Raw genomic sequence first — 25,428 nt, 5'->3', positions numbered from 1 at the left:
AATTAGGCAATGCCAAAAACTCTTCCCCCCCCCCCCCAAAGAGAATGTTTTTATTGTTACAGAGAATAAATGAAAGTACCTTGAGAGCAATCCATGCTGGAGGGTTTCTCGCAGCTTCCCTTGTACTTTTTTATTACTTTGAGGACGGGAAGCGCAGGTCAGATGCTGGGAGCTCAGCCTCCAGAATGCCACACAGCCCTCACTTGTATATTTTTTTGAGGGCAGGCAGGAGCTGACAGGGAAGCTGGATTTTTCATGTCCCCTTCTGTTGTCTCCACAGAAGAAAAGTAGTTACGCGATAGCAAGTGTGGGGCTTGGTGTCTGTCTACTTTCTTATCTATAAAGTGAAAGCAGTGTTTGGTTGCGATGTTTTGGGAATTAATAAATTAATGTTTGCAAGATGTTCAAACGTAGAGACCCTATTTTATCACTTACTGATTACCGTGATAAAAGCAAAAATTGCTCAGTGGTATTGTCCAAAAGTTTTCTGTGTTACCACACATGAAACACACGGTATTTCCTAAAATGTTGTTCCTTGCAGCTTCTCGAGGTGTATAAGCGTAGGCTTCTGCATAGAAGTGCTGTGGTCCGGGGGGGCTGGCATCTCTCTGCATCCTCTGAGTATGACAGCAGAGCTTTGGTGGTAGCTTGGTGGGAACTAGGTGTGAAGCTACTGCAAGATCTCTATTGTGATGTTGAGATACAGGGGAAAAAATGCCTAACTCTTCCTAGCCTTCTGGAGTTCACTTTGTTAGGTAGGATTTGAATGCAGTCTCTATATAGCAGCTGTAGTCACTAACAGTCAGACTTGTTGTGCAGAAGACCCTACCTGGTCAAAATTCATTTTATCCCATGCGATTTAATGCCGTTGTACCATCTCTCTGAAGGGCAGGATTTGCCCCACAGGCAGCGACCAGAGCTGCCTGTCATTTCTGACACGCAGAGGATGTCGCGAGTGACCATTTTTTGGATTCCAGCTGAGGTTTCCAGTTACAGTTTTTATATTTGACTGCTTTTGTGGCTGGAAACTTTTGCCAGCTGTCGACTTAAGAGCAAGTGGTAATCTGCCTTCTCAAGCAAATGTGGCCTCCATGTTTATTTTCGGTTTCATGTTTGTTATACTTATTGTAGGTTAGAAATCCTGGCATAACATCCTTGACCCTTTAGTAAGATATGTAGTGATCCTCTTTTGTGGTTAGAGTATTAAATAACTTGCTTCGTGCAAGTACAAATAACAGAAAGTCCTGACCCACGTAATACTCGATCAATTTAGGACCTTAGTAACCGAGGAGGTTTCATGTTGTGGTTTTCACATAATGAGCAGAGGGACTTGTTATGTGATACAAAGACTGAGTGCAATAAAGGGGTGGCGGGAGATGAAAGTAAACAGTTACTACAATGCATTTTCTTTTTGTGTCTCTCTTGTTTGTTTGTTTGTTCTTGAACAGATTGAAAACATAGATGCATGCCTGAGTTTCTTGGCTGCTAAGGGAATTAACATACAGGGGCTGTCAGCAGAAGGTGAGTCAATCGGTTGTTTAAAATTTCATTTTAAATGAGGAACCTGAATTACTGCTTGTGATTGCAACCAGCACATGGAGTGTAATGGAAGATGACTATGGATAATTAAACTTTTGACAGTCTTTACTCCTTTTTTCCCCGCCTCAGTATGAAAGGTAGGTAAAAATATATATCTAATCTCCACACAGCTGACTCGCAAAAATAATCAATGAGACCAAATTAGAATTCAGTCACTTTGTTTTGTTCTGTTAAAAAAACAGAAATTTCTCATCTAAGTTCTATAATTGGCACATTGATCAGAGTGTAGATTTTACAGATATTTAAAGTGAACTGCTGGTGGTTGTTTGCCTTTTGAGAGACATTTATTTCCTCATTTTTCAGTTATTCTCTTACCTGAAGAAGTATCTGGCTTGCTTTTCTTTTTTAAAGAAAGATTTTTTTTTTAAAGTTTGTTTCCAAATGCACAAAACAATAAAATCCAAATGTTTTGAACCAAAACAAAAAAGAAAAAGACATTCTGACCTTGAATTAATCACTCTGCTTTTGAAGAGCACCAGAATTTTTCTGAAACCCAAACATGACTCAGCGTACTATATTCCTTTATGCCAGTACATGATATATGTCAGAATGTATGGTCTCTTTGGGCTCAGAAGCCGTTTAACTACTGTCTTGTTAAGAGATCAAACAGATTTCTGTCGTCCTCAGCACCAGCTTTCACTTATACTTTCATTTAAATACGCTGGGAAAGCAATTGGGTTCGGTAGCTGCTAAAGCAAACTTTGAATATATTATACGACATCTCCTTCAGAGCTTCACAGAACAAATAATTGGATGTGTGGCGTCAGGTGAAACCTTCAGTTAGATTTGGTGACTCTTTGCAAACTTAGTTTTGAGGAGGGGGTTATATCATCAAATCATGCCCGTACGTTTACTTGCGTGTGAATAATTGCCTGTATGTTTAAAGCTGTGTTTTCTTCCTCTGAAGGAATCCTATAGCTCGAAGAAGGAGGGCAAGCAAGGCTGTGTAGGTGTGGTGGGCTGACCCCGGCCGGGAGCTAAGCACTGGAGAGAATAGGAAGAGCAGAAGTGAGAAAATGCATGGGTCAGGATAAGGATGGTTTAATGAGAGAAGGAAAGAGGAAGAGAAAAACAGAACAAGCGATGCAAAGGCAATCACTCGCCACCTCCCACAAGTAGACAGATGCCCAGCCAGTTTCCAAGCAACCCCTACCTCCCCAACACCCTCCCGCCACCCACCTCAGTTTTCATTACTGAGCATGACGTCATACGGCATGGGATAACCCTTTGGTCAGTTGGGGTCAGCTGTCCAGGTTGTGTCCCCTCCCAGCCCCTTGCCCACCCCCAGCCTGCTCGCTGCGGGAGGGCAGGGTGGGGAAAAGAGAAAGCCTTGACACTGTGCAAGTATTGCTCAGCAATAGCCAAAGCACTGGCGCCTTACCAACACTGTTTTAGTCACAAATCCAAAACCCAGCACCGCGCGCTCTCTGATCATGATTTGAAATCTTAGCTGAAACACGCTTTCCCTTATTGATGGTAAATGATGTTTATGAAATGCATTCCAGACAGCCACTGTGGATGAACTTTATGGTGAAACCATTGTGTACACAAGTTTTATTTCTGTACGTTACATTAAAAAAATACTACAAAATTATAAAAACTTTCATAAAATTACTATAAAATTAAAGCTATTACTTTTTAAAACTGTTATTAAAAATTACAGTTTACAATTATGTTTTGACAATTTGGAAAATAGCTTAAAGAATTCCTTGCTGTCCTCAAAAGATAGCCCCCTACCTCACCCTAGTCTATGAGATCTTACAAACCACTTGAAAATGTTTATTTTTAATGTAATTTCACTAAGTTTGAGGTGGTTTGTAAGCGGGGAAGGCAAAGTAGCAGATATTTAGTACACGTTGTTCTAACCTGCTGTTACCAGAACTAATAGGAGAAGAGGGGGCTGAAGGTTAGCTGTCTTCTTCTGTGGTGTGTCCTTAAGCTGGGTTAGAACACCAATAACAAATATTTTCCTCCAAAGAGAAGCTTTAATATTGTCAGCCCAAGTACTGCCTGCATTATATGCCTTGATAGCTCAGTTATAATCAGAAAGATTCTCATGTCAAGAAAAGAAAGTATGAGCTAAAACTTCTAAAAAAAGCTTGTTTACCAGGAAATGGTTACAAAGTAAATGCAACCGAGTCCCTGGTAAAAGCCAATTTCCACCTTGATGTGATACATAAATATTGTAAAAATGTAATAAACTTCACATTATTTACCTGTCATGATACAATGCAAAATCTAAGAAAAATAGCAGATTAGTTGATGGGAAGACTGTCTCTGTCTGCAAAGTTGGCAGCGTAGTGTTGTTCACGCCGGGGAAGGGACAACATGAGTAATGTTCATTGCTCTCCCGCCAAAACAACACGACTCAGCAGGATATAGGTTATCCCGTGGCTTCTGCCGATTTTGTATTTCTTCCTTTCTTTTATACTGTCTAGGAATTAACATATTAAATCATACAGAAGCTAAGAAGAGACCAGTAATGTTGGCTGCCAACATAGGAATGAGAACATTTACTGGCTCCACCACTAACATGGAAGGAAAAGTGACAGCTAGAGAGGGGGAGGGAAGGAACATTTTTTGTAAAATGACGTTAAAAGACCTGAATTCAACAATAAATTCAATTTCTGTCCTTAGTCACTCCTTAACTAGGCTGAGAAAGGAGGCTGAACAAGAGAGAACACGGAATCACTTAAAATTGACCGTAACCAAACAAGCCAGTGTTTCTGCGCAAGTTGCCAAGACCTGTTAGGTCAACTGCAAATAACTTTGTTTACTTCACTGGCAGATCCCCATCTAGGAGGAAGGAGAAGATTGTGATTGCTTCCAAATGGGAATAAACATTGAAGTCTCTCCTGGGTTGCTTGAGAACACATATTTTTCAACAGTGCAGTTTTAGTGTGGAGGGAAGTTAATGATTCAAAACTGGAATTTGGATGACTCCTAAATGTTGAAATAATTTGGGACCTCATGTAGCATATCCTTCCAGTATTAAAAAATCCAGCTTTGATAGGTGCATGCCACTTAGACATAGTCTTTTTTTATGGATTTATACAGTGAAGATGCTAAGGATCTGCAATCACTGATGATGATCGTACTATGCTAGACAGGCCCCTCCTTCCCCAGCAATGTGGAGCCCTTCTCAAAGATTCTTAAATCCTAAAATCTCCATTTGTAGTTACTAAAGAAAACTATGGGGGATGCTGGAAAATTCTTTTATCTTCTTGCTGCAATTTTTTATTGTCCATCGCTTTGAGCTGTCTCTCCATACCCGCGCCCTTAAACTTGTTTCCACGCTGAGCTGGGTTTTAGACTCCTGGAACTGCAGCTGCCCAGCTAAGCTTGCCCTCCTTCGCACAATATCTCCTCGCTGCCAAGATTTTTAAGATTATGGAGAACGTAAATGTGCAGTAAAAACTCAAATTGATGTCATAGATTGCAGCTGCACCTCTTCTGGCTGACAGATTGGCTGGGTAATGATCAGCTGAGCAAATCATGAAACTATAAAGCAATGAAAGAAAATGTCTCACTAGACTTTGGAACAACCACGATTCAGCTTGGGCTTTTGCCTCTAAAATGACATTCATGCTTCTGTAGGTACATAAATTTCAGTGTGCACACTCTGCAGTACTGCAATTCATCCATTTTAGGTCCTTTCCAGTGTCAAGGTGGAATTTTTGTTTCCGCAGCACAAATATCCCCCAGTGCTTTTTTAAGCATACCTGAGTAGGACACTTACCATGCTGCCAAATTTTGATGATGCCACACTGAGTACAGTTATGTACAGTCTTCCAAAAAATTACTCTTTAATTATCAAAAAATGCTTGCAGATCTAGCGTGTGTGGTGGGAATTAATTCCTTCTGGCATTTCCCTTCATCATTTCCCATCATCCCAGAGCTGTTTAGGTAGCTTTGGATCTCTAAAGTCAGCTTAGAGGCCAGCCAGCCTAGAGCATGTGCTGACTGAGGTTGAGTCTGTCTGTCTGTACTTCGTGATGTGTCCTGGATCAACTTGTGAAGTATATCTGCTTCTCGACATTTTGTCTTAAATTCAGACCTGCGTGTAGTTACTTTGGCCTTTTCTCTCCTCTCCCATCATTCACTGTGGACAGAATTTCCTGATTTTTTTCATTTTGTTCTGTTCAGCAGACCATCTTGTCTCACCTCTTAAGTGAGCTAAGAAGGGTTGATGGGGACTGCATGCAGAATCCCTCAGTGGTCAACCATAAGAGGCTAGTGCAAAGCGACAGAAGCAGACACCCACTGTCTCCAGGGGTGAATAGTATGTATATATGTGTCGTGGTTTAACCTCAGTCGGCAACTGAGCACCACACAGCAGCTCGCTCACTCCTCCCGCAACCCCGGTGGGAGGGGGGAGAGAATTAGAAGAGCAGAAGTGAGAAAAACTCGTGGGTTGAGATAAAAACAGTTTAATAATTGAAATAAAATAATAATAACAATAGTAACAATAATAATGATAATATACAAAGCAAGTGATGCACAGTGCAATTGCTCACTAACCACTGACCGATGCCCAGCCAGTCCCTGAGCAGCGGCCCCCCCCCGGCCAGCTTTCCCCAGTTTATGTACTGAGCATGATGTCCCATGGTGTGGAATGTCCCTTTGGCCAGTTGGGGTCAGCTGTCCTGGCTGTGCCCCCTCCCAGCTTCTCGTGCCCCTCCAGCCTTCTCAGTCGGTAGAGCATGGGAAGCTGAAAAGTCCTTGACTAGTGTAAGCACTGCTCAGCAACAACTAAACCATCAGTGTGTTATCAACATTGTTCTCACCCTAAATCCAAAACACAGCACTGTGCCAGCTACTAGGAAGGAAATTAACTCTACCCCTGCCGAAACCAGGACAATATGACAGCCCTATTTTCTGGGAGGATAGGTGCAAGCTAAGGAATGTGCAGTGATTCTTTATTTGTACTCCTGCTAGTCACTTTGGCTAACCGGTCTACTCCATGTAAACTAGTTCTGTTTTTTCTAGTCCCATGTGCTTTACAGAATCAGCTACAAAATAAGCTTTACAGATGCAGATGCAAACAAGCTTGACTAAGTGATAGACTATTTTTCTTCTTCACTGGTTTGCTTTGATCTGTATTCTGTACATAATGAGTAATTTATGATTTGCAGAAATTTCGTTCTTTACCTTTTCTTTGTCCTGAACTTATTATTTTTTTTTTTTCAATTTCCACCGAGTCCAGTGTGGTTTTGTGAAGACAGAGAAGGATGATTGGCAAGCTGCAGTGGTGGAAGTTCCAGCTGTAGGTGAACCACGCAGCAACGCAGATATTCCCGTACGGAAATTTCCAAAGGGCAGATTTGTGTGGATTCTCTGAAAACCAAATTCCAGTTTCCCCTCAAATGTCTAGAGTGTTTGTTTCAGATATACAAGACGAGTAATTTTGGGATCCAAATTTAAAATGGGTGGGCGACACGCCTGTTCTTATTTAAGTTAACACGCGTGTTTAAGCTGACGCATGGACTGGAGGGGACTTCAAGCAGGAAGCAGTTGAGACTGCACTGATGGGCAGAGCGCAGTGAGGTTGAAGTACTCTTTGAAATACTCATGTTGTACAAAGTGCAGGGGCAAACTGCCAGGTGAATTACCTCAGTCTGTCTTCAAGATAAGAGAAACAAAACTACCTCTGAAAGTCCCGTTTGAAATATTTTGCTTAAAACCCAGAGGGAAAGAGACTGCTGCTTTTGAAACTCATTAAAGGTGTTTTTCTTTTGATTATTGTGTTTTGGTCACCTTAGAAAAATGTCAAAAGCAGGTTGTTGTTCTGATAAATACAGCAGAAGACAGACAGACATAGAAAGCAACAGGTTTCAGATGGGGTTATTGTTATAACCGCCTCTCAATTCACATTGAAATCAAGTCCTCCAATTGCATATAGCTTTGCTAAGTTTAAACACGCAGACCCATGGTAATTTCTTTTATCTTCTGGCCCGTATTTGTGCAGTTAAGCTTCCCAGTGCCTCTGGCTCTGTTTAGTTATGCTTCGGCCTGTGATTAAGTGCTACTTTCCTTACAATTCCCATGAGTAATTTCAGTTCTTTACTGAAGATAAGGAGATCCTTTTTACTGTGCTTTGCTGTCTTTTGTGTCTGTTTTACTTTATTGTCTACTTCCATCGCGTGTCCTCCCTAGCTAAACACAGGCAGATTAGAGAAGGAACCTGCCCGGTGCAGATGCTGATGGCAGTGGGAGGAGGCTGGGTTTGTGGCAGGGCACTGCATGGGAGCAGGAGCGGACTGGGAAAAGGGGGAACAGGCAGGGTTCATTGGGACCCCACTGTCCAGGAAGAGACTAAAATTGGCTAAGAAAACAAAGGAAGAGAGAGAATGGCTGCTGAAGGGCCCTGGGATTGATAATCATTTAAACAAGGGAACAGGGGCAGTGATGGGAAAGAGCAGTGGTGGAGGGGCCAGACTGCAGGGAGGAAAAAATCGGTAAGGAAGTTTAGTCAAGAAGTAGGAGAGGAAAGGAAAGGAACGTCCTGGGCCTGGGTGATGACCAGGACCACTTAGATAAGGTCTAGGAGTTGCTGAGGAGATGGTCATGGGCCAAAACAAAATTAAGGAAGAAAGTAAATTAGATTAGTGGCTAGCAAGAAAAGGTAGATTGAGGCACGGGTAGACAAGGAGACCAAAGCTGGAAGCTGGTAGAGAAAGGGGAGCAAAATTTTTAAGCCGTGAGCCTGAGATTTGCTGGGTAAAGGGCTTGGGGTTAAGAACAGAAGATTTTTACACAGCAAAGATGAGCAATACGAGCAGAAATGTGGCTGGGAGAGGGAATAAAGGGTAGAGCAGGGCCCATTACAAAGTCAGAACAACCTTTCAGCCAGAACTGGGAACAGAAATTAAAATTCTGATTCTCACTTTTGTGCTTGGCCACTGTCTTGACACGTACCCTTTTCTTCCCCTCTGGCACTAACCTATGTGGAGGGATTTAAAAGCATAGAGCAACAGTAAGTTTTATTAGTTCAGGTGTTCTATACAGTGCATGCAAAAGTTCAGCTGTTTGATGTAGCTTTTTTAATTCACTTTTTTAATTTAGGAAATTAAACATGCTAAATAATTGTGTCATGGTACATTATTAAGGTTGTCTGCAAGACTGACTTGGCGCTTTTGCATATTAATTATGATACAGCTGTTAACTGCATGTTCTGGTACATGTCTTTATCTTTGTACTTCTGTTTGTTTTTACATCTTTGCATTTGATATTGCACAGAAGAACAGGATGACTTTTAGGAATTGAAACGTTTATGCATTCACTGTTAAGCTATCTTTAGGTACGTAGGGTATCCATTCTTTATTAGCTTGTGATAGTATCAAACTGGTAATTATCTGTTTTAATACAGCTATTTCACCCAATAATCATTTTTGCTAGTGCAAGACTTGTATCAGATTTTCTTAGTGGAAACAATTAGTCTGATATTCCAGAAATGACAGAATACTGTGTGATAATTGAGTAATCACTTACAGTGTGATGTTGTTAATACACTTCTTGTGGGGTTTTTCTTTTGGTTGGTTTGGTTACTTTAGTTTAAAGGAACTATCTTTTTAAGCACACTGGCGTTAACACGCAGACTACAGCAGAAGTGGAAGACATGGTGCAGTCACCGCAGGGGAGAAATTAGTTCTTTATTTGTAGTTGGTGCTCACTGGTAATCAGCTGTAATGCCAATTAGATGTGCAGAAAGCCTGTCATATCCTAAAGGAATTGAGTTCAGACCGCGTTATGAAGAGTGCAGTAGCTGACCCGCTGTACTGTCAGCGTGGAACGACAACTGGTGGCTGACGAGTGATTCTGAACATTGCCTTACAGAAATCAGGAATGGGAATCTAAAGGCCATCTTGGGCCTTTTCTTCAGTTTATCTCGATACAAGCAACAGCAACAGCAGCCACAGAAACAGCAACCACACCACCATCCATCCCAGCAACCTCCCCCAGTGTCCCAGCAAGCAGGGCCTCCATCCCAGTGCCAGGTCGGGGTACCGCAGCAGCAGGTGCCAGCTTTGCTCCAGACTCCGTGCCAACAGCCCCCGCAAGCTGCGCAGCATCAGTTCAAAGCACAACCAGAAATGCAGTCAAGGTGGGGAAATTTCCTTTAAGTTGGTTTTTTTCATTGTTTATTTCTTTTTTTCTTCTTGCTAAAGGTCTTCAGAAGCCAAAGAAACTTCTTTCTTTAGTTCTACTCTAGAATAAAGAGTGTGTTGGAAATTGAGTGCTGGGTAGCAATTGACTTCACGCCTTTGGAAATCAAAACAGATGTGCTTAAATATGTTCTCAGTGCTGGAAATATGCAGTTCAATGAGTGTAAAATACCTGCTAGACCAAGTAACCACGGTATTTTATAAGGACATTTTTCCCAGTATTCCTTTTGCTTCTTTCTACTTGCAAACCACGTATATCATTGCCACTACAGAATATATGCCTTGGGCACGTGAAAACCGACTTCGGTTCTCAGTTTACAAGAATTTCAGTCCTAAGAAGTGGAAGGCTCTGACAGTGGTAAAAGAAATAGAGCTCATCACGGCTGGTGACAGTCAAAATCAAATCTAGGCTTATTGGTCAAAAATAATATGCTGCTGGCTTACATGAAAAATAATTTTCACAACTGGTGTTTGTTGGTGCTCCTAGATCAGAATACAAATAAGTAGAGAGAATCTTGGTCCCTTGAATGTCTTTAATCCTAGGGGTGCTCTTTCCAGGTTAGAATAAAAGCAATTTATGAAGGCAGTACTACTGGGGATGCATGTATGGCCTTCTGCTTGTCTGACCCTTCCACTGCTAAGAGAGTGGGGGTTTTACTGGGCAAATACAAATAAGTAGAGAGAATCTTGGTCCCTTGAATGTCTTTAATCCTAGGGGTGCTCTTTCCAGGTTAGAATAAAAGCAATTTATGAAGGCAGTGCTACCGGGAATGCATGTACGGCCTTCTCCTTGTCTGACCCTTCCACTGCTAAGAGAGTGGGGGTTTTACTGATTATAAGTGGGCAGGATTAAAGGCTGAAGCAACAATTGCACAATTACTCAAGTATGAAGGCTTTTTTTTTTTTTTTTAAATATCTCAAATTAAGTTAAGGCTTATTTGTGTTAAAATAACACATATTAAGGTGAACACTAGCTTAAGTGCTGCTTTATGAGGAATATAAACAGTTTAAATGAGGCCTTCCAAGTGAGACTACATAAGTGGGCAGGATTAAAGGCTGAAGCAACAATTGCACAATTACTCAAGTATGAAGGCTTTTTTTTTTTTTTTTAAATATCTCAAATTAAGTTAAGGCTTATTTGTGTTAAAATAACACATATTAAGGTGAACACTAGCTTAAGTGCTGCTTTATGAGGAATATAAACAGTTTAAATGAGGCCTTCCAAGTGAGACTACTGAGAGCTTATTTGGTTTTTGCTTATGTCTTTCTTCATGAATCATGCTCGTTTTGGGTGTAAACAATATTTTTGTATAATTGAAAAACACAGTGTTGCTACAGCATATATAAACTTGTACAGGAAATAATTACTGTAAAACAAAGATGTATTTGAACATATTTCTGCAACTTTTCTGTCAAAAACATGCAGAGATGCATGGTACCATTTGAATATTGCTGTGATATTTTCAGTCCATTGTGCGCATTGTGCTGGGTTTCAAATAATTTAAAAATATGTAACCCGAAGGTCTTAAATGTCATGTTTTCTTAGTATATACCAAAGTGAAATTGCTCAGAATCTGCAGAAAAATACATATAATAAAAGACCGAGAAAGAAAACAGTAATAAAGTTGGGGTTTGCATGCAGAATTGCATGTTCATTACTCTATAAAAATTAATTCATTTCAGATTTTGGGAGTTTTGACATACAAGTTATACTTAGGCAAGAAGCTTTTTTTTCCTGTGAAATTCATAAAAACTCTTTCCTCCCTAAAGCTAGTTACTAAGTTCACTGGCTTAAAAAAAAAAGTTTCTTTGTTCAATGTTATCTTCCTCTTTTTCTTTCCTGTCATACAGTGCATCTCCCAGGGACCCATCCCAAAGCAAAATCATCCGATTCACTCTTGGTCAGAAAAAGTCTTCTAGGTTAGCATTTCTTCATCTTCTGCAAAGCATGAATAATCCTTTTGCAATATTTTTGGATGCATGTTTAAGGTTCCCGTTGAAAATATTTACCTCCTTGTTTGTAACTAGGCTTTTTACAAACAGCTGAAACGTGGAAGTGTTAGACGGATTTTAATTTTTTTCTTTTTTTCAACGTGTCGAATGCATTTTGGCCCGCAAGAAAATAATTTGGTTTTCTTGTCCTTATGAGCTTCTGCTTTTGAGAACAAAACATGGTTCTGGAGTTCTCTCCCCACTGTACACATCTGTATTAGTTGTATTTAGATCTGCATCACTGAAGCTAGCGTCAGGCAAGTGTCTTAGCTAGTAAGGAGAGCATCACATGCACCATGTGAGCCCAAACAGCACTGTGTGGGTCTGTCTCATCAGAGCTCCGGCACTCCCCAGCGCTCTGAAGCTGAGCACGTCTAATCTCCCTGAAAATGATTCATAGGTATTTCCATCAATTTTTTTCCTGAACCCCAGCATGACTTGCATGCCAGCTTGTGTGCCCATCTCATCTTGGTGATCATAAGGGTTGCTGTGTTATTAAAGTGGTTATTAATCATGTTTACTTTTACTACTATAATATATTGAAATGTTTTACTAGGAATTTTTATATAGTTATACATTGGTAAACTATACTATACCATTTTTGCTAAGCTTGTGAACTGTTACTAATGATTTTTATTCAGCTTGGCAAGTTTGTATAGATTGTTAGTTCTGCTATATACTTTGGATTTATTTCCCCCATCTTATTTCTTCTATGACAACAGTGAAGGTCTGCAGTATAACACCTGTTAAAATGTCCCATGTTTCCTTTTCAATTTCTCTCTTGATCTTAATTACGGCTTGACAATTTGTATTTGCCTAGAAGAGGTGCTGAAGTGCAGTAATGGAGAGTATTCTCCGAGCTCAGTACCTTGTCTCCAATAGCAAGAAGCTAGAAACGTCTCCCTGAACCTATTTTTTTTTCCCCTAGATTTCACAGGCACTGCTGTGAAATATCTTGGCCTAATACCAAAAGCAGGGGCTTAAAATCAGTCAGTTAAGCTACCGGGGGGGAAAAAAGTCTAAGAGAAATGATATCTTCTTCAAGAGTGTTTTTAGCACGTATGTTTTTTATTCTCGGTATGTTTTTATTGGCAGTGACAATACTGTCTTGAATCGAAAACTTGTCATTTCTTGAGTGGTCACATGGTTTGAGTAGCTTTATTTACTTTAAAAAGTGACAGATTTGCAAAACCTGTGTGGGCGTGTGTGGGGAGCCTTTTCTTACCCATTGGTAGAAGAACATTATCCCTTCCCTCCTGCCAAGCCCTGCTAGAAAACTCCCCTCCCAGTACTGGGGGCTCTAGCAGCCTTCCTGCAGTGGTTGGCCCGTACTCACAATGTTTTATCACTGGGTAGAAACTTTCAGCTGAGGTATCTTGTGCGTCCTTCCTACCTGTAGGAAACCTAGCTCGTTTCCTATTAATGAAAACAAACTCTTAATGAACTTCCTTGTCATGGTGACTTCCAACTTCTGAAGAACAGCATTTGTCCCTGGTTTGCCTCTGCTTCTTCCCGTGTAGTCTCCTCTACAGTGGATGAAGCATCTCTGGGGTGTTCTCATTTACACCTTGCTGCAGCGATGAGTATGTACAACTTTCTAGCACCCCCCAGTGTTGAAAAAGGCTGGATAAATTGAGGGGCTCGTCTAAAAGGCTTCAGCAAAGTCAACCTCAGAACCATGATGTGCTGTGCCGGATCTGTGGTGGTTTGAGTTTGTAAATTAATTTTTGGTTTGTATTTGAATGGTGCCCTTATGTCTTACCCTCTTTTGAGCTTTGAAAGCATGTGCATGCAGCTGCTGACATTTTTGCTCTTTTCCTTTATGTTTCTTTTCATATTTCCTATTTCTTCACTGGTCTTGGAGAAGTCAGTTTATTTAGGAAGCACTGCCAGACTCCTTCCCTGGCTTCTCTTCCTTCCCATAGGCACAACGGCGATTTGGTCGGTTGCATGCCCATTCTCTCTGACAACTGGGCCTTCTTCATTTTAGCCTATTATTGGCACAAGTTATTTAAGACAATTACTTTTTTGTGTTTTATGTAAAGAAGTTTTAAAGAGATTCTACTGTACAGAAAGTACAGAGACGGCAAAGAGTGTTCCCTTTCATTGCTACTGTAGGTGACATGAACTGGTTCTATCTCTTAGACTTTAATGTGGTATCCTTGCCTTTCAAAAGAGTGAGCTGTTTCACTAACTCTCTCCAGAATGCAGTTTGAGCAACTACCAGATCTTTCAATTTTTAGTATTTAATCTATTTGGAGTGTAGATATATGTGCTCCTTAGTGCACAAAATACAGTGCAAACATGGAAACTTTATGTATGAACTTTGACTTTGAAGGACTCAAGCACACATATTGTTCCGAGATGTGATGCCAGTGGTTTTCCTAATTCCGCTGGGCTTTGTAGAAAAGTCTTCCCCCTCCCCTTTTGCCTGAAAAGCATGAAAGTAGTATCCCTCCCTGTCTTTCTTACTCCAGAATCCTAACTACGTTTTTTTTCTAGGTAAACAGCTAAATCTTGTAAATACAGGCTACGGTAAGGAAATGCTGGATGAGATTGACCCAGTTTAAACCAGGGGCTTATACCAGCTCACAGATAACGTGGTTGCCCTAAGAGGGGGAACTTAAGCTTTGTGTGATTTTTATAGGCTCAAATAATTAAACCAAGTTAAAGTTTTGCTGGGCTTGGCTGCTAGGCTTTGTAGCTTTCAGAGCAGAGATGTGATGTGCTTCTCTACAAGGGAAAAGGCAGCCACGTTCTGTCTCATTGTTATTTCCAAAATAAGGGTAGCCCTTATGTGTCCAGCATATAATACAAATGTCCAGCAATCTGGTTTAAGAACAGCAGTGTCTCACTTAGTCTTAACCTTGTACCAGTGGTATTGCTCCACTGAATTTACTTGCAACTAATTCTGAGTCACAAGATTTATGGCAAGTGACCATTAATTTCGGTTCAGGGTATTTTTTTCTGATGTAAACCAATTCAGACTGTAGCTTGTTTGCCATATGTTTTTCATCTAGGATGATTTTTTGATTTGTTCTTATAAAAGAACAAAGACTATTATGAGTATATACTTGTGGTATTGATCCTTTTCTTTTCAGCTTATGCATGGTATTCCATAGTTCCTTTCCCAGAGCACTTTTTAAATATATTTAATCATATTGTAATTCTTTCATCAGACTTCCAGGCCCCACCACGAGGGTGTCCGCTGCAGGCAGTGAGGCCAAAGCTCGTGGTTCTATTAGTGCCAACAATCGACGCAGCCAGAGCTTTAACAATTACGACAAATCTAAGCCTGGGCTTCCCCCTCCAACACCAACAAGTAACAATGACAAAGGTAAGCACCTGAGATTTTGGCATCCTCAGATTTTTCTTAACAGTGCCTTCGTTCGGGGGAAATTGAATTTTCCATTAAGCTCCAGAAGTTGTAAGACTATGTCAAAGCTGTATGTTGTAAACATGACATTTACAGTCCAAAACCCAGCTGGCTTTTCTTGAAAAAGGTATAGTCCTACTTTACTGTAACTGAAGATGTGACTTACTGTCCTGAAGGTACATGCGAAAAATAGCTTCGAGTAAAACTGGCACTGGTAAAACACGTTTTTCCATTTTGCTTCAAGCACAGATAAGGGGGAGTGAATTAATCAAAAAATAAGACATTTTGATGAGTAGTTTGGCGGGAATGCAAAATGACCACTAAAGAATTCTTCAGTGTTTTTATATGATAAATAGTACCATTTGCTTGCCTTTCCTCCACTGTTGTGGAAGATCCTTTAAGTTACCAAAGTACATGATTTAAATCTGATTTTAAGAATCCTATAGCGTAGGGTTTGAAGGCAGGAACATGTTACAGTTTTATAAATGTTGCAGTGGAACCGTGTCTATGGCAGTGCATCAGAAATGCTAAGCACCCTGTTCTGTCTGAAGAGCTGCTTTTTTGAATGACATTGACTGACTTTGTGTCCATTCACTAAGCTAGTCATCCGACAGCATTCAGTAGCTTGAGTTTGCAGCTCTGAGCTCTATAATGCAGCATTTACCAGCGGAGTTTTGGGGGATGTGACTGGTGAGAACTGAGCAAATCACTCTAGTCTGATACGGTCAAATTGTTGGCGTAGGCTGGCAGCTAATTCTGAATCCTTAACAAAGTCATTGCGCTTACAAAGATAGATCAGCATTGGATTTCAGTACAATCTTCTTGCAGTGACTTGGCAGTCGCGCCCTTTAGGCTCAAGTCTCCTTGTTGTATGTGCATGACTTCTATTAACAGTAATGAGGATTTTGCTTGAGGGAAAAATACTGGTCTGGTTCAGCTTGCCTGTGGTTCTCATGCTTGTTTCTTTTCAGGAAATTGTGTTTTTCCTTCTCTAGAAACTTGTCCTATGACTGCATGTCATTAGATTTTGGAATATTACCCCATCTAGCCATTACAGCCCAAAACCTCATCTTGTAATGATGGCAACGGAGGGTCCTCAGCATCCTCCACGGACATTCTGAATCACCCTGATCAGACCTTGTATAAGAAGAAAATTACATTCACAGCTGGATAATATAATTATTATAATTATATTATATTATAATATATAAGCATAATATGCTAATAAATTAGCAACATACTACCTTGGTAAATCCATGCTTACTATTTTAGAACATACACTATGTAAACAGTAATGATTTAACTGTAACATCAGCATGTAATAGTCTTCTCTAAATCTGAATTAGATCTGGCTTTCAGTTAAAAGAACAAGCTGACAAGTTAGGGCATGAGCAGTAGACGCGATGAAACCTAGTTTTCCTGTGTAATATCTCCCCGGTCTCCCTCTGTCTCCTCCTTGTCGATACTCTCCTCTTTTGCTCGTGTCCCCTAACTGCTGGACTGGGGAGACGCAGTGTGGGATGTGTCTCGTCTTGACGTGTGTGTGTGTTGGCTAGATGGTCCTTACCTGCGTATGGAAGGTACGCTGTTAGGCTGCATTGAAGAGAGAACTCGAACTATATTGGCTTTTTCTCAGTTTACCAAGATTACTAAATAAGAAAAAAAAAAAAAAAGAGAAAAAGAAGAAAGGAAAAAGAAAAGTCTTCACACATACAGAGATATAACAATAATTTGTCAATTGAGTAACTTAAGTATCAACTGCTTTTAGGCAGACAGTTCTATGAACCCTCATTCCTCATTGTAACCCCTCGCTTCAGAAAGATAAACTAGTTGCTGAAGAAGCATACAAGATCATCTGCTTCCTATGAATGTTACAAATGACTGAAAGAAAAAGGGTTGGTTTTTAGGTTGACAGCCTACATAAGTTGCATTAAATACTCAGAATTTTGCTCTGGTCAAAATTTCCAGTCATAAATTATGGTCTTCAAAAAAAAATAATGAGGGCTTATGTAAGTTGAACTTGAACTTTACTTAAAAATACAATCATGACACAAAGTTGGTCTGCATCCATGAGAAACAAAAGCAGTTGGTCTGACAAATTTTTGGCTTATTTTAAGTTAATTGTAACATTGCCAGACAAAGTTTATTGTCAAAGTGCTAAGACAATTCAAGTTTTCTGAACCATATCCTCTATTTTGCCAAAGGAAATGAGACTTCCATGACCACGTTGTGTTCCAGTCTTGGTAAGTTTTCATCTCTTTACCCAGCACTAGCTCCATTGCGTGTTTTTGGAGAAGGAAATGGGAGAAAGAGAAATCTGCCTGTTTTGGCAGACTGTTTTGGCACGAGTGGTCACTTTGTGACAGAAGGTAGCCCTCAGTGTACATTTGAATAATTTCTTACAAAGTAGGTTGTAATTTTCAGCTTTTGTTAATCTGTGGCCTTTCCCTCCAAACGTGAATTGTCTTGTTAGTCAATCGTCTGTGTCTTGTGGCAATGAAAGTGCATTAATTGAAACAGAATACATCAGAAATGAAAAGGATAGTAAATGGAGCATGGACGACTAGCTAGCTACTGGAAAATAAATAACCTAGATTTTTTGAAAGATTCCATTAGTCAATTAATGATGAGACCCCTGGTTTTCTAGAAATCTTGGGGAAAGGATTTATATAACATCGGAAACAATTACACTGTTGCATAAAAATATGAGATTCTTGGATTCATGGACGTTTGTTGTGAGATGCATACGTACTCAGCAAAGGAGTACACATAAAGAGATGCAAGTCTCACTTCCCCACAACTTACGTTGTGTCTTCAGTATTTTGTTTTGCTTTCTCAATCTTGGCGTGCTGTCTGACACCAGTTTCAAGATGTGGAGAAGGGATACGTTTTCCCTAGTAAGGATGCCTTAGACACCTAGTTCAGTCCTATGGACACCTTCTTTGAGGTTAGAGCATGGTAGGTTTAACTTGCTTTTTGGAGTTAGCCCCACAGTTTATATGTGAAATTCCCTTCAAACTTACAGGAATTTCAGTGCCCTCATTTTTCGTGTCATAAAATGGTAACACGGTATGGTACATTTTTTAATTTATTGTCACAGTGATTAGCCATTTATAATTGCAGTAGCATTCTAGGCAGGGTATTTTAATGTGTGTAATTGCTGTTGCAGGCTTTTTTTCTTAAGAAAAATGCAATTAAAGTCTTTGGATTTGTGGGGAAATAATGAGCCGCGCAGGCTTGTGATTTTTGATGTCATCATAATTCCTTCATACAATTGGAGCCTTTTAATTCACTTCTGAATTGTCAGAGTTATTTAGCCCATGCATATGTAAGTATACCTTTGGTTTACTTTCTTGTCCTTTAATATCCTTTAACACCACAAGCGTACTATAGCATGAAAAGCATCAGCCATCTCCCAAGGTCACTACTGAACTCATCTAAATTATCAAAAACATTTCTAAGGAACGTAAAGAGGCAAATGAGCTTTGCATTTCTATGCCTGTATATAAATTATTAATTACTAGTTATCTTGAGGCTCCAAGTTACCATATCCTTCTAATTGTCTAATATGATCACCAAATAAAAAATAGCCAAAATTTTATTTGCATGTGTAATTTAGAATAAAGAAATCTATTTTTTTGTCCACGGCAAGAAGGAGCAGAACTGTGTCCTAGGTAGTATCAAGAATGAAACTTAAATATTAAAGCATACGACTTCAGTAAAGACTTTGATACAGTAAATTTTCTCATGAATTTTTTTCAGTGTTTTGCTTAGCTACACGCTGAGAGTCTTTTGAGACATGCTTTGAAAGCAGCCTGCAGTTCTGAAAAATGGTGGGTAGTTTTGACTACTTCCATACACCCTCTTACATCCCCTGTCTTCACTGACCTTCGGGCACTCAGTTTTCATTTCGCAGTCTCAAAAATCTGGTAACATTGTATGGGAATATTCTGTTTATTACTTCCTGACTTGCATCCACAGTCTATCAAATCCCTAACCTCATGAAGCTATAGGAAACGTCAACTTCATATGCTGTCTCCGGTATGTTTATGAAGTGATGCAGTAATGTGACAGGCTCACATGCTTTCTTTCTAGTTTTTTCTTCTACTTTGTTCCTAGTATTTTATTTAAAATAATCCTACAGAGGGCAGTAGAAGTCTGTGGGAAAAATGACACTTTTCCTTTGGATTGAACGTTAGGTAAAATGTCAGTAGCAAAAAGCACTACCAGATTTTGACCATTTCCACATGAGATCAAAGGAAATGTTTACTATTCAGATTTATGAAGAAGGCAGTGCTAATAATGCCAGTTTTTTCTTAAATAGGTAGTATTAGAAAAAAAATAGATGCGTACAGATTCATGCACTCGGATGAGATAAATAACTGTTTTAATAGCGGTGTTCTTGCAAACTTACTTGATACAAGTCTCATGAGTGGGTTCTGAAATGAGATCCTGCTGACTCAGCTATAATCCTAGCTCCGCATGTCTCGATTTCCAGGTATGGATATAGCATACAGGCAGGAGAGTAAGAAAAGTGTGTGCTCCTCTGGTTGATGCTCCTTTTCGTTTATTTCCTTCAAATTTTGGGTAATCCCTTTTAACTTGGAACGCAGTATATATTTAATCACTGTCTTTTAATATGTAAATGGTAGTCACTGTATTCACAAGGATGCATGGCGACAGGACAAGAGGCGATGGGCACAAGTTCCTTTAGGTGAATTTCTGTCTGGCAATAGGAATAAAATTCTTCGCTATGAGAAGAATTAAACATTGGAGAAGTTTGTCCAGAGAATTGGTGGAATCTCCCTTGCTGGAGGTGTTCAGGACTTGCCTTGACAGAGCCCTGGATAACCTCATCTAAGGCCCTGCTTTCAACTGAAGGTTGGAAGGAATGATCTCCAGAGGTTCTTCCTAGACTGTTCTATGATTTCTACAATTTCAATATAAGGTCAGTTTCTTAGAGTGTTAAAATTATACTGGACATTGACTAAACAGTTATCAGTGATTTATTTAAGGGATTCGGGGGGTGGGGGGGGGAAGGCAAAGCAGAATAGAAGTGTGTTTCAGGACTGATAGTTCTACCCATTAAGAAAAACCTCTAGTATTTTTTAAGTGTCCTACATGCCTGCCTTATTTAAATGTTCCATGTTTTCCCTTCTTCTCTGTTGATGCCCAGTTCTGGTCTGTTGTTGCACAAAGCTGTGTGTATTGCGATGTGATGCAGTGATACTCAAAGCAGTCCACGTTATACCCATTACAGGCATATTTACTCTGCTGATACAGCTAAAATACTTCCAGTCCAGGGGGTGGCATAGAGACAGAGGGAAGTACGGGGACCTGCAGATCCCAAAGAGACGGGGTCTCATTGCAATGACAATTTTGCATGAATCAGACCTGTATGGAGCCAGCAGTAAGGGGCTAATATTACTTGAGTCCACCTCTGAGCTCTGGCAGGTATAAAATGACCACGCTTTGATACCTTTAAATGTTATTTCTTTTTAAAATTTTTATTAAGTATAAACTAGTTAAATAGGAAGAGATATTAAGGTATTTCAAAGGACAGTTAAGTAATTTCTTTCCTATAACTTTTTAACTTCGTGTTATCAAAATAGGAATGACTACCAAGTAAGTAAAATATTAGCAAGGAAATGTAACCTTCACTTCGCTGAGCAAATCAGTCTTATTGGTGTATGGTTACATATGGCAAATGTGTGCTAAAAATATGTGCACTTTATATGTAAGCAGTTATATTTATCGGTACAGTTCAAGAGGGCATGGCGTATCTTGTCATAGCTTTAGTAGGAACGACTCCTCAAATCTATATAGCTGCAATGAGATTTTCACAACTAGACGTATGAGAATCCACGTGGTACTGACTGCTGGAGGTGCACTGCTCAGAAGGGCACTGGGGGATTCTCTAGGGTGCTTGTACGTTCCTGTTGTCTGAATTAGATAGCAGACGTCAATTAAAAAAACAAAACAAAACAGTATTTGTCCAGAGTCAGTTTACAAGGTAATCTTTTATTTCACTGAAGTTGATGCAAAGCATAGTTTTTCATGTCAACTTTACTGTGAAATCCATGTTTGTTTATTTAAATGTCCTCTTATGTAAAGAGTAGAAAATCCTAAATCTGGAACTGAACCGCTTGAAATTTCTCCTCCTAATGACTCAAAGGTTTCATATTAAATCCTGCATTGATACAAAAAGTATGTGGGAATACACTGTTATGGCTTGGTTCTATGCAATACTGAGCTTGTCTTGAGCTCATTGTCGCTTATGGTCGTTTAAAAGTGGCATATTTGAATTATGTCAAACCCTCAGATTCAATTTAAAAACGCTACTTTAGAAATAGAGAGAAAAAATCTCATCCTTATGAGGAGCAAGGCAAGAAATGTGCATAATGAGATCAAAACTCAGAATTCTTGTAGGTAATATCTTGAAGGCTAAAATTTTCAGCAGTATTCAAATGGGCTTTGAAAAAGAGGGATGCTGATAAAACATAGAGAAGAGCACTGCATAATTAGAGGTTTTGAAAAACTCCTTTGCAGTTAGATATTTAAAAGGGTTATTTATGTTCTTTGTCTAAAAGAAAGGTTAGTTCCTTGTTATCTACAAGATACCTGTAGGTAGTGACATTTATAGTAATAAGGATTCTTTATTACCTCAATAGATAGCGTACGAGTATCCATTTGTTTGGAATTTGAAATTAGCCCAATTCAGACCACAAACTGGATAGAAATTTTAAGAATGAGGATGATTAGCCATTGAAAGAGATTAAATCGGACATAATGAGTCAAAATTTAGTATTTGCCCAGAGCTGATGTTCAGACAGAGGTTACAGTTTTGGCTCAGAAATTACTGAGTGAAATTCTTTGAAGCATGTTATCTTTAAGATCAACTCAGATGATCCTAGTAGTTTTCTTAAATGAAAAATCTTTCATTTAAGCACATGAAAATGGAGGACAAGCCTTCTCCTGTAACTGCACATAAAATCAGATTAAATACTTGATGTTCTGAATGGCTGGGTTTGGCTCTTGTACCAAGTACAGGATGGTCAAGTGATGTTGCACAAGCTTCCTCACTGGAATCCTTATGTTCTGTTTAACCTCTTCCAGTTTTTCCACTCAAATAAATTAATAATAATAAACAGAGATAAAACCCAGGCTTTTGCCTTTGTGCCAAATAATAGTATAAGAATTAAAAAAAAAAAAAAAGGTGAAAAAAGAGCTCTGAGACTTGTAAAGCATGATAGAAATTCCTGTTGGAGAGTTAACTTTTTTTTTTTTTAACTCATTTATAGTAGCATTCCGTGTAGAAGCCTGAATGTGGAAGCGAAGGCTTTTTCTGGCTGCAGGTACAGGGATAGTTACCATGACAGCTGTGGCAGGGGAGCTGAGACATCGGATTCAATTCCCGTGGCATTGAGCCAGCTTGACTCAGGGCTGGCAGAAGGTTACTGGGATGGCTGAGCAGTCGGTCCCTTCCAAGTGGAAGCTATATATATGGCCAGCTTATTCCGGTGCTCAGTGCCGCCTCGTCTTCCCCTTTTCCTGGCCAAAGAAAAAGCCATTCCTTTCGATATTTAATGGTTGAGATGATCAGGATAACAAGTGTTATATTTAAAGCAAACAAAACCACTAGCTGTTTATATTTGGTGATGATCAAGTTGTCAGCTATGGTGTGAACGTTTCAGTGCTGGGCGTGTTAATGACCAACCTGGGCTGATGTGAACTCATTTCAAATGGCTGTTGTCCTCTGGAAGAAAAAGCTTTAAATAAGCAAATGTTATTGTCCCCAGTTCATACCAGCTCGATTTGTATCTACAGCCCGCAACCGCCTTATAAAATTTTCATCCAGCTGTTGGAGAAAATAATAACACTACGGTGTTGGTAAATCAATCTCTTTGGGCCTAAAATAGCAGTTGTCCTCTGTGGTTTTGTCCATTTTAGTAATCAGGCAAGAGGAGTTATTAGGCAGGGTGGTTTGACTGAGTAAGAAGAGTTAAAATAAAAGCAGGACCTTTAGATTTGGTCTTGCAGGTGGCTTACTGCAGAGCCTGTGCTGTTCAACTTCTTGGTTTTTAAGCACCGAGGAAAGTTCTTTTATTGGCACTGTACTGAATAACTCCAGGTTTTGAGGTTCATCAGGGTCTGTGGTTGATTACTCTCATGTTCAGAAACTGTTTTGAAGTAACAAAGGGTGCTTTTCAGAGAGCCCAGAGGGGACGCTTTCTGTAAACCAATCTGAACACCTCTTGTGATGTCCTCCTGGTCTGTTTAAAAAGTCGTTGTAATGTTGGTAGCTTCTATGAGCTACCAACAATATAACAACATATTCTAACAGTTGTTATATTTTATATATATATAAAAAATTATTATATATGTGTGTATATATATTTAACAGTTGTTATAATAAGTCTTAGCATTTTGAGTGACATCTTTTACTAATCAAAGACTAAATAGTCCTGAAGTAGTCAGGTGCGTGGTATCTCATAGAAGAGAGAGTTAACACAAACCCACACAGTCAATTTGCGAGTGGGAGGACCCCCTGTTTTTGCAGGGCTCCCTGTTGAGTCGGTCACTGCGACATCTGGTGGCACAAAGGCATGTTGCTAAGTAAGACAGAAATGTGGAATTAAGCCTGGTATCTCGACCAATGTCTTTTATAGGCAGTATGCTGCTGTGACTTCCGACTGAGGACTCCGATAGACTTCGGCTGATACTGAAAAGGCATTTAGTACAAACTGCCATATCGTCACTGAAATTGGTTTTAACTGTGCCGATGGACTAGCACTGAGCCCAGCTCTGTGAGGCTGCTGAGAGAGGGTGAGGGAGAGCTGGAGCGAGGAAGGCTTTTGAAACCAGGAGCAGCAGAAAGATTTAACAGTTCACTAGAGACTAGCATAAATAAGCGGAGTTCCTGAAATGGAAAGATTCCTCTCCTTACCAATGAACAGTGTATGGATGTCAGAAAGCTGGGAAGTGATTTTATAGAATGAAACAGTTGGCTCATGCAACAGATAGCAGTAAGTTAAAGATTTTTTTTTTTTTTTTTGGCAGTTATAACTTTCTTCATGACTGAAAATTGTGTCCGTATAGATTTAGAAAAAAATTCCTTCGTTTGACTTCTTGAAGCAGTTACTTTCACTCCTGTTCTATATCCGTCTCGATTTTAGCTTTCTTTTTAGGTTTCTCTTTCTTTAGAAAATTGAATTAATTCAATGTTTACTTTTGAAGTGTTGACTTGATAAGACTGTGCAAAAGTCACTAAGATTAAAAGGACTGCAGAAGTGGAAAAGGTTTTATATTTTAAAGAGGCATAAGTCCATAACATTTGAAACCAATTTACCCACACTTTCAGATTTTCACTGGGAAATAAATGTGACTGGCTCGACAAAGTGAGAGTATGATTATTTCATAAATTTCAGTCATTCCATCCTTTAAAAATGTACAAGTGTTTCATCTAGGTCAGGTATGAAGCAAACAGCATATTCTGCTTAGTGTTTAGGATGCTGCGTCTGTGCCCACCTGTGCTGGCAGTCGAGAGGTGCTCTCTGTTTTTACTGACTGACCGTTTTCTCTGTAAGTCAGACTGATGGTAAAATAAGTTCACATAATTTGTCTTGACAAATCCATAACCAGAGTAGTTGGTATTTTCTGTCGTTCTGCTGTAGGCACTACCAAAAAGCAGATGCTGGAATAACCCTATCCAGTTTTCTAAATATAAATTGTATTGAAGGTATTTACCAAATGTTCAGTATGATTTATTTTGCCTTGAATATAGTACAGAGATCATGAATTTGGTGTGGCAAGAGAAAAAATAAAAACAGAGAGAGAAAGGAAGGAGTGTGGATAATCTGAAAAATACCCAGAGAACTTGGTGGTTTGGTTTGTATTTTCTTCCTGGGAGAATGTCTAGGGTTTTGTTTGTCCCTTAGTCTAAAACTACTTCTGAAACCCTTACACAAATTTGAATCATAACTTTGCAGTGTAGATATGCCTTCTGGTTTTAACTCTGTTTAAAGAACTGTGTTTAAAATTACGATGTTTGCAACATATGTTATATATTTATAGAATTGCATCTGTAAATAACCAGGGGAGTCTGTGCTCCAACTCTGAAGCAAAATCAACTGTACCTATACCTGAGAGGTGTTTGCTAGTCTGTTCTGAAATGTCCCATGACAGGGACTTGACGATCTCCTTAAGTGTATCCCTTCCAGTGTCCATTTGGTCTTAAAGCTAGCTTTTTTAAAAAAATATAAAACCAGGATTCTTCTTGGCTAAAAATTAAGCACG

General features: G+C 39.5%; 1 protein-coding gene across 1 annotated transcript in view; it reads left to right on the top strand.

Annotated features, from left to right (window-relative positions):
- Positions 1-25,428, top strand: part of LOC103905074 (neuron navigator 2-like) — a gene marked incomplete at its 3' end in the record, with an annotated part of 198,257 nt that overhangs the window by 105,608 nt on the left and 67,221 nt on the right. Inside the window, exons 4-7 of the mRNA XM_019473925.1 lie at positions 1,449-1,521; positions 9,436-9,703; positions 11,616-11,684; positions 14,936-15,093. Of these exons, the coding sequence (XP_019329470.1) occupies positions 1,449-1,521; positions 9,436-9,703; positions 11,616-11,684; positions 14,936-15,093 (568 nt within the window). The remainder of the gene's footprint in view (positions 1-1,448; positions 1,522-9,435; positions 9,704-11,615; positions 11,685-14,935; positions 15,094-25,428) is intronic.

This window comes from Aptenodytes forsteri, unplaced genomic scaffold (assembly GCF_000699145.1).
Source record: "Aptenodytes forsteri isolate BGI_AS27 unplaced genomic scaffold, ASM69914v1 Scaffold252, whole genome shotgun sequence".
NCBI classification, from domain to species: domain Eukaryota; kingdom Metazoa; phylum Chordata; class Aves; order Sphenisciformes; family Spheniscidae; genus Aptenodytes; species Aptenodytes forsteri.
The sequence above is the reverse complement of the archived record's forward strand: the minus strand, read 5'-3'. Positions and strand labels throughout refer to the sequence as shown.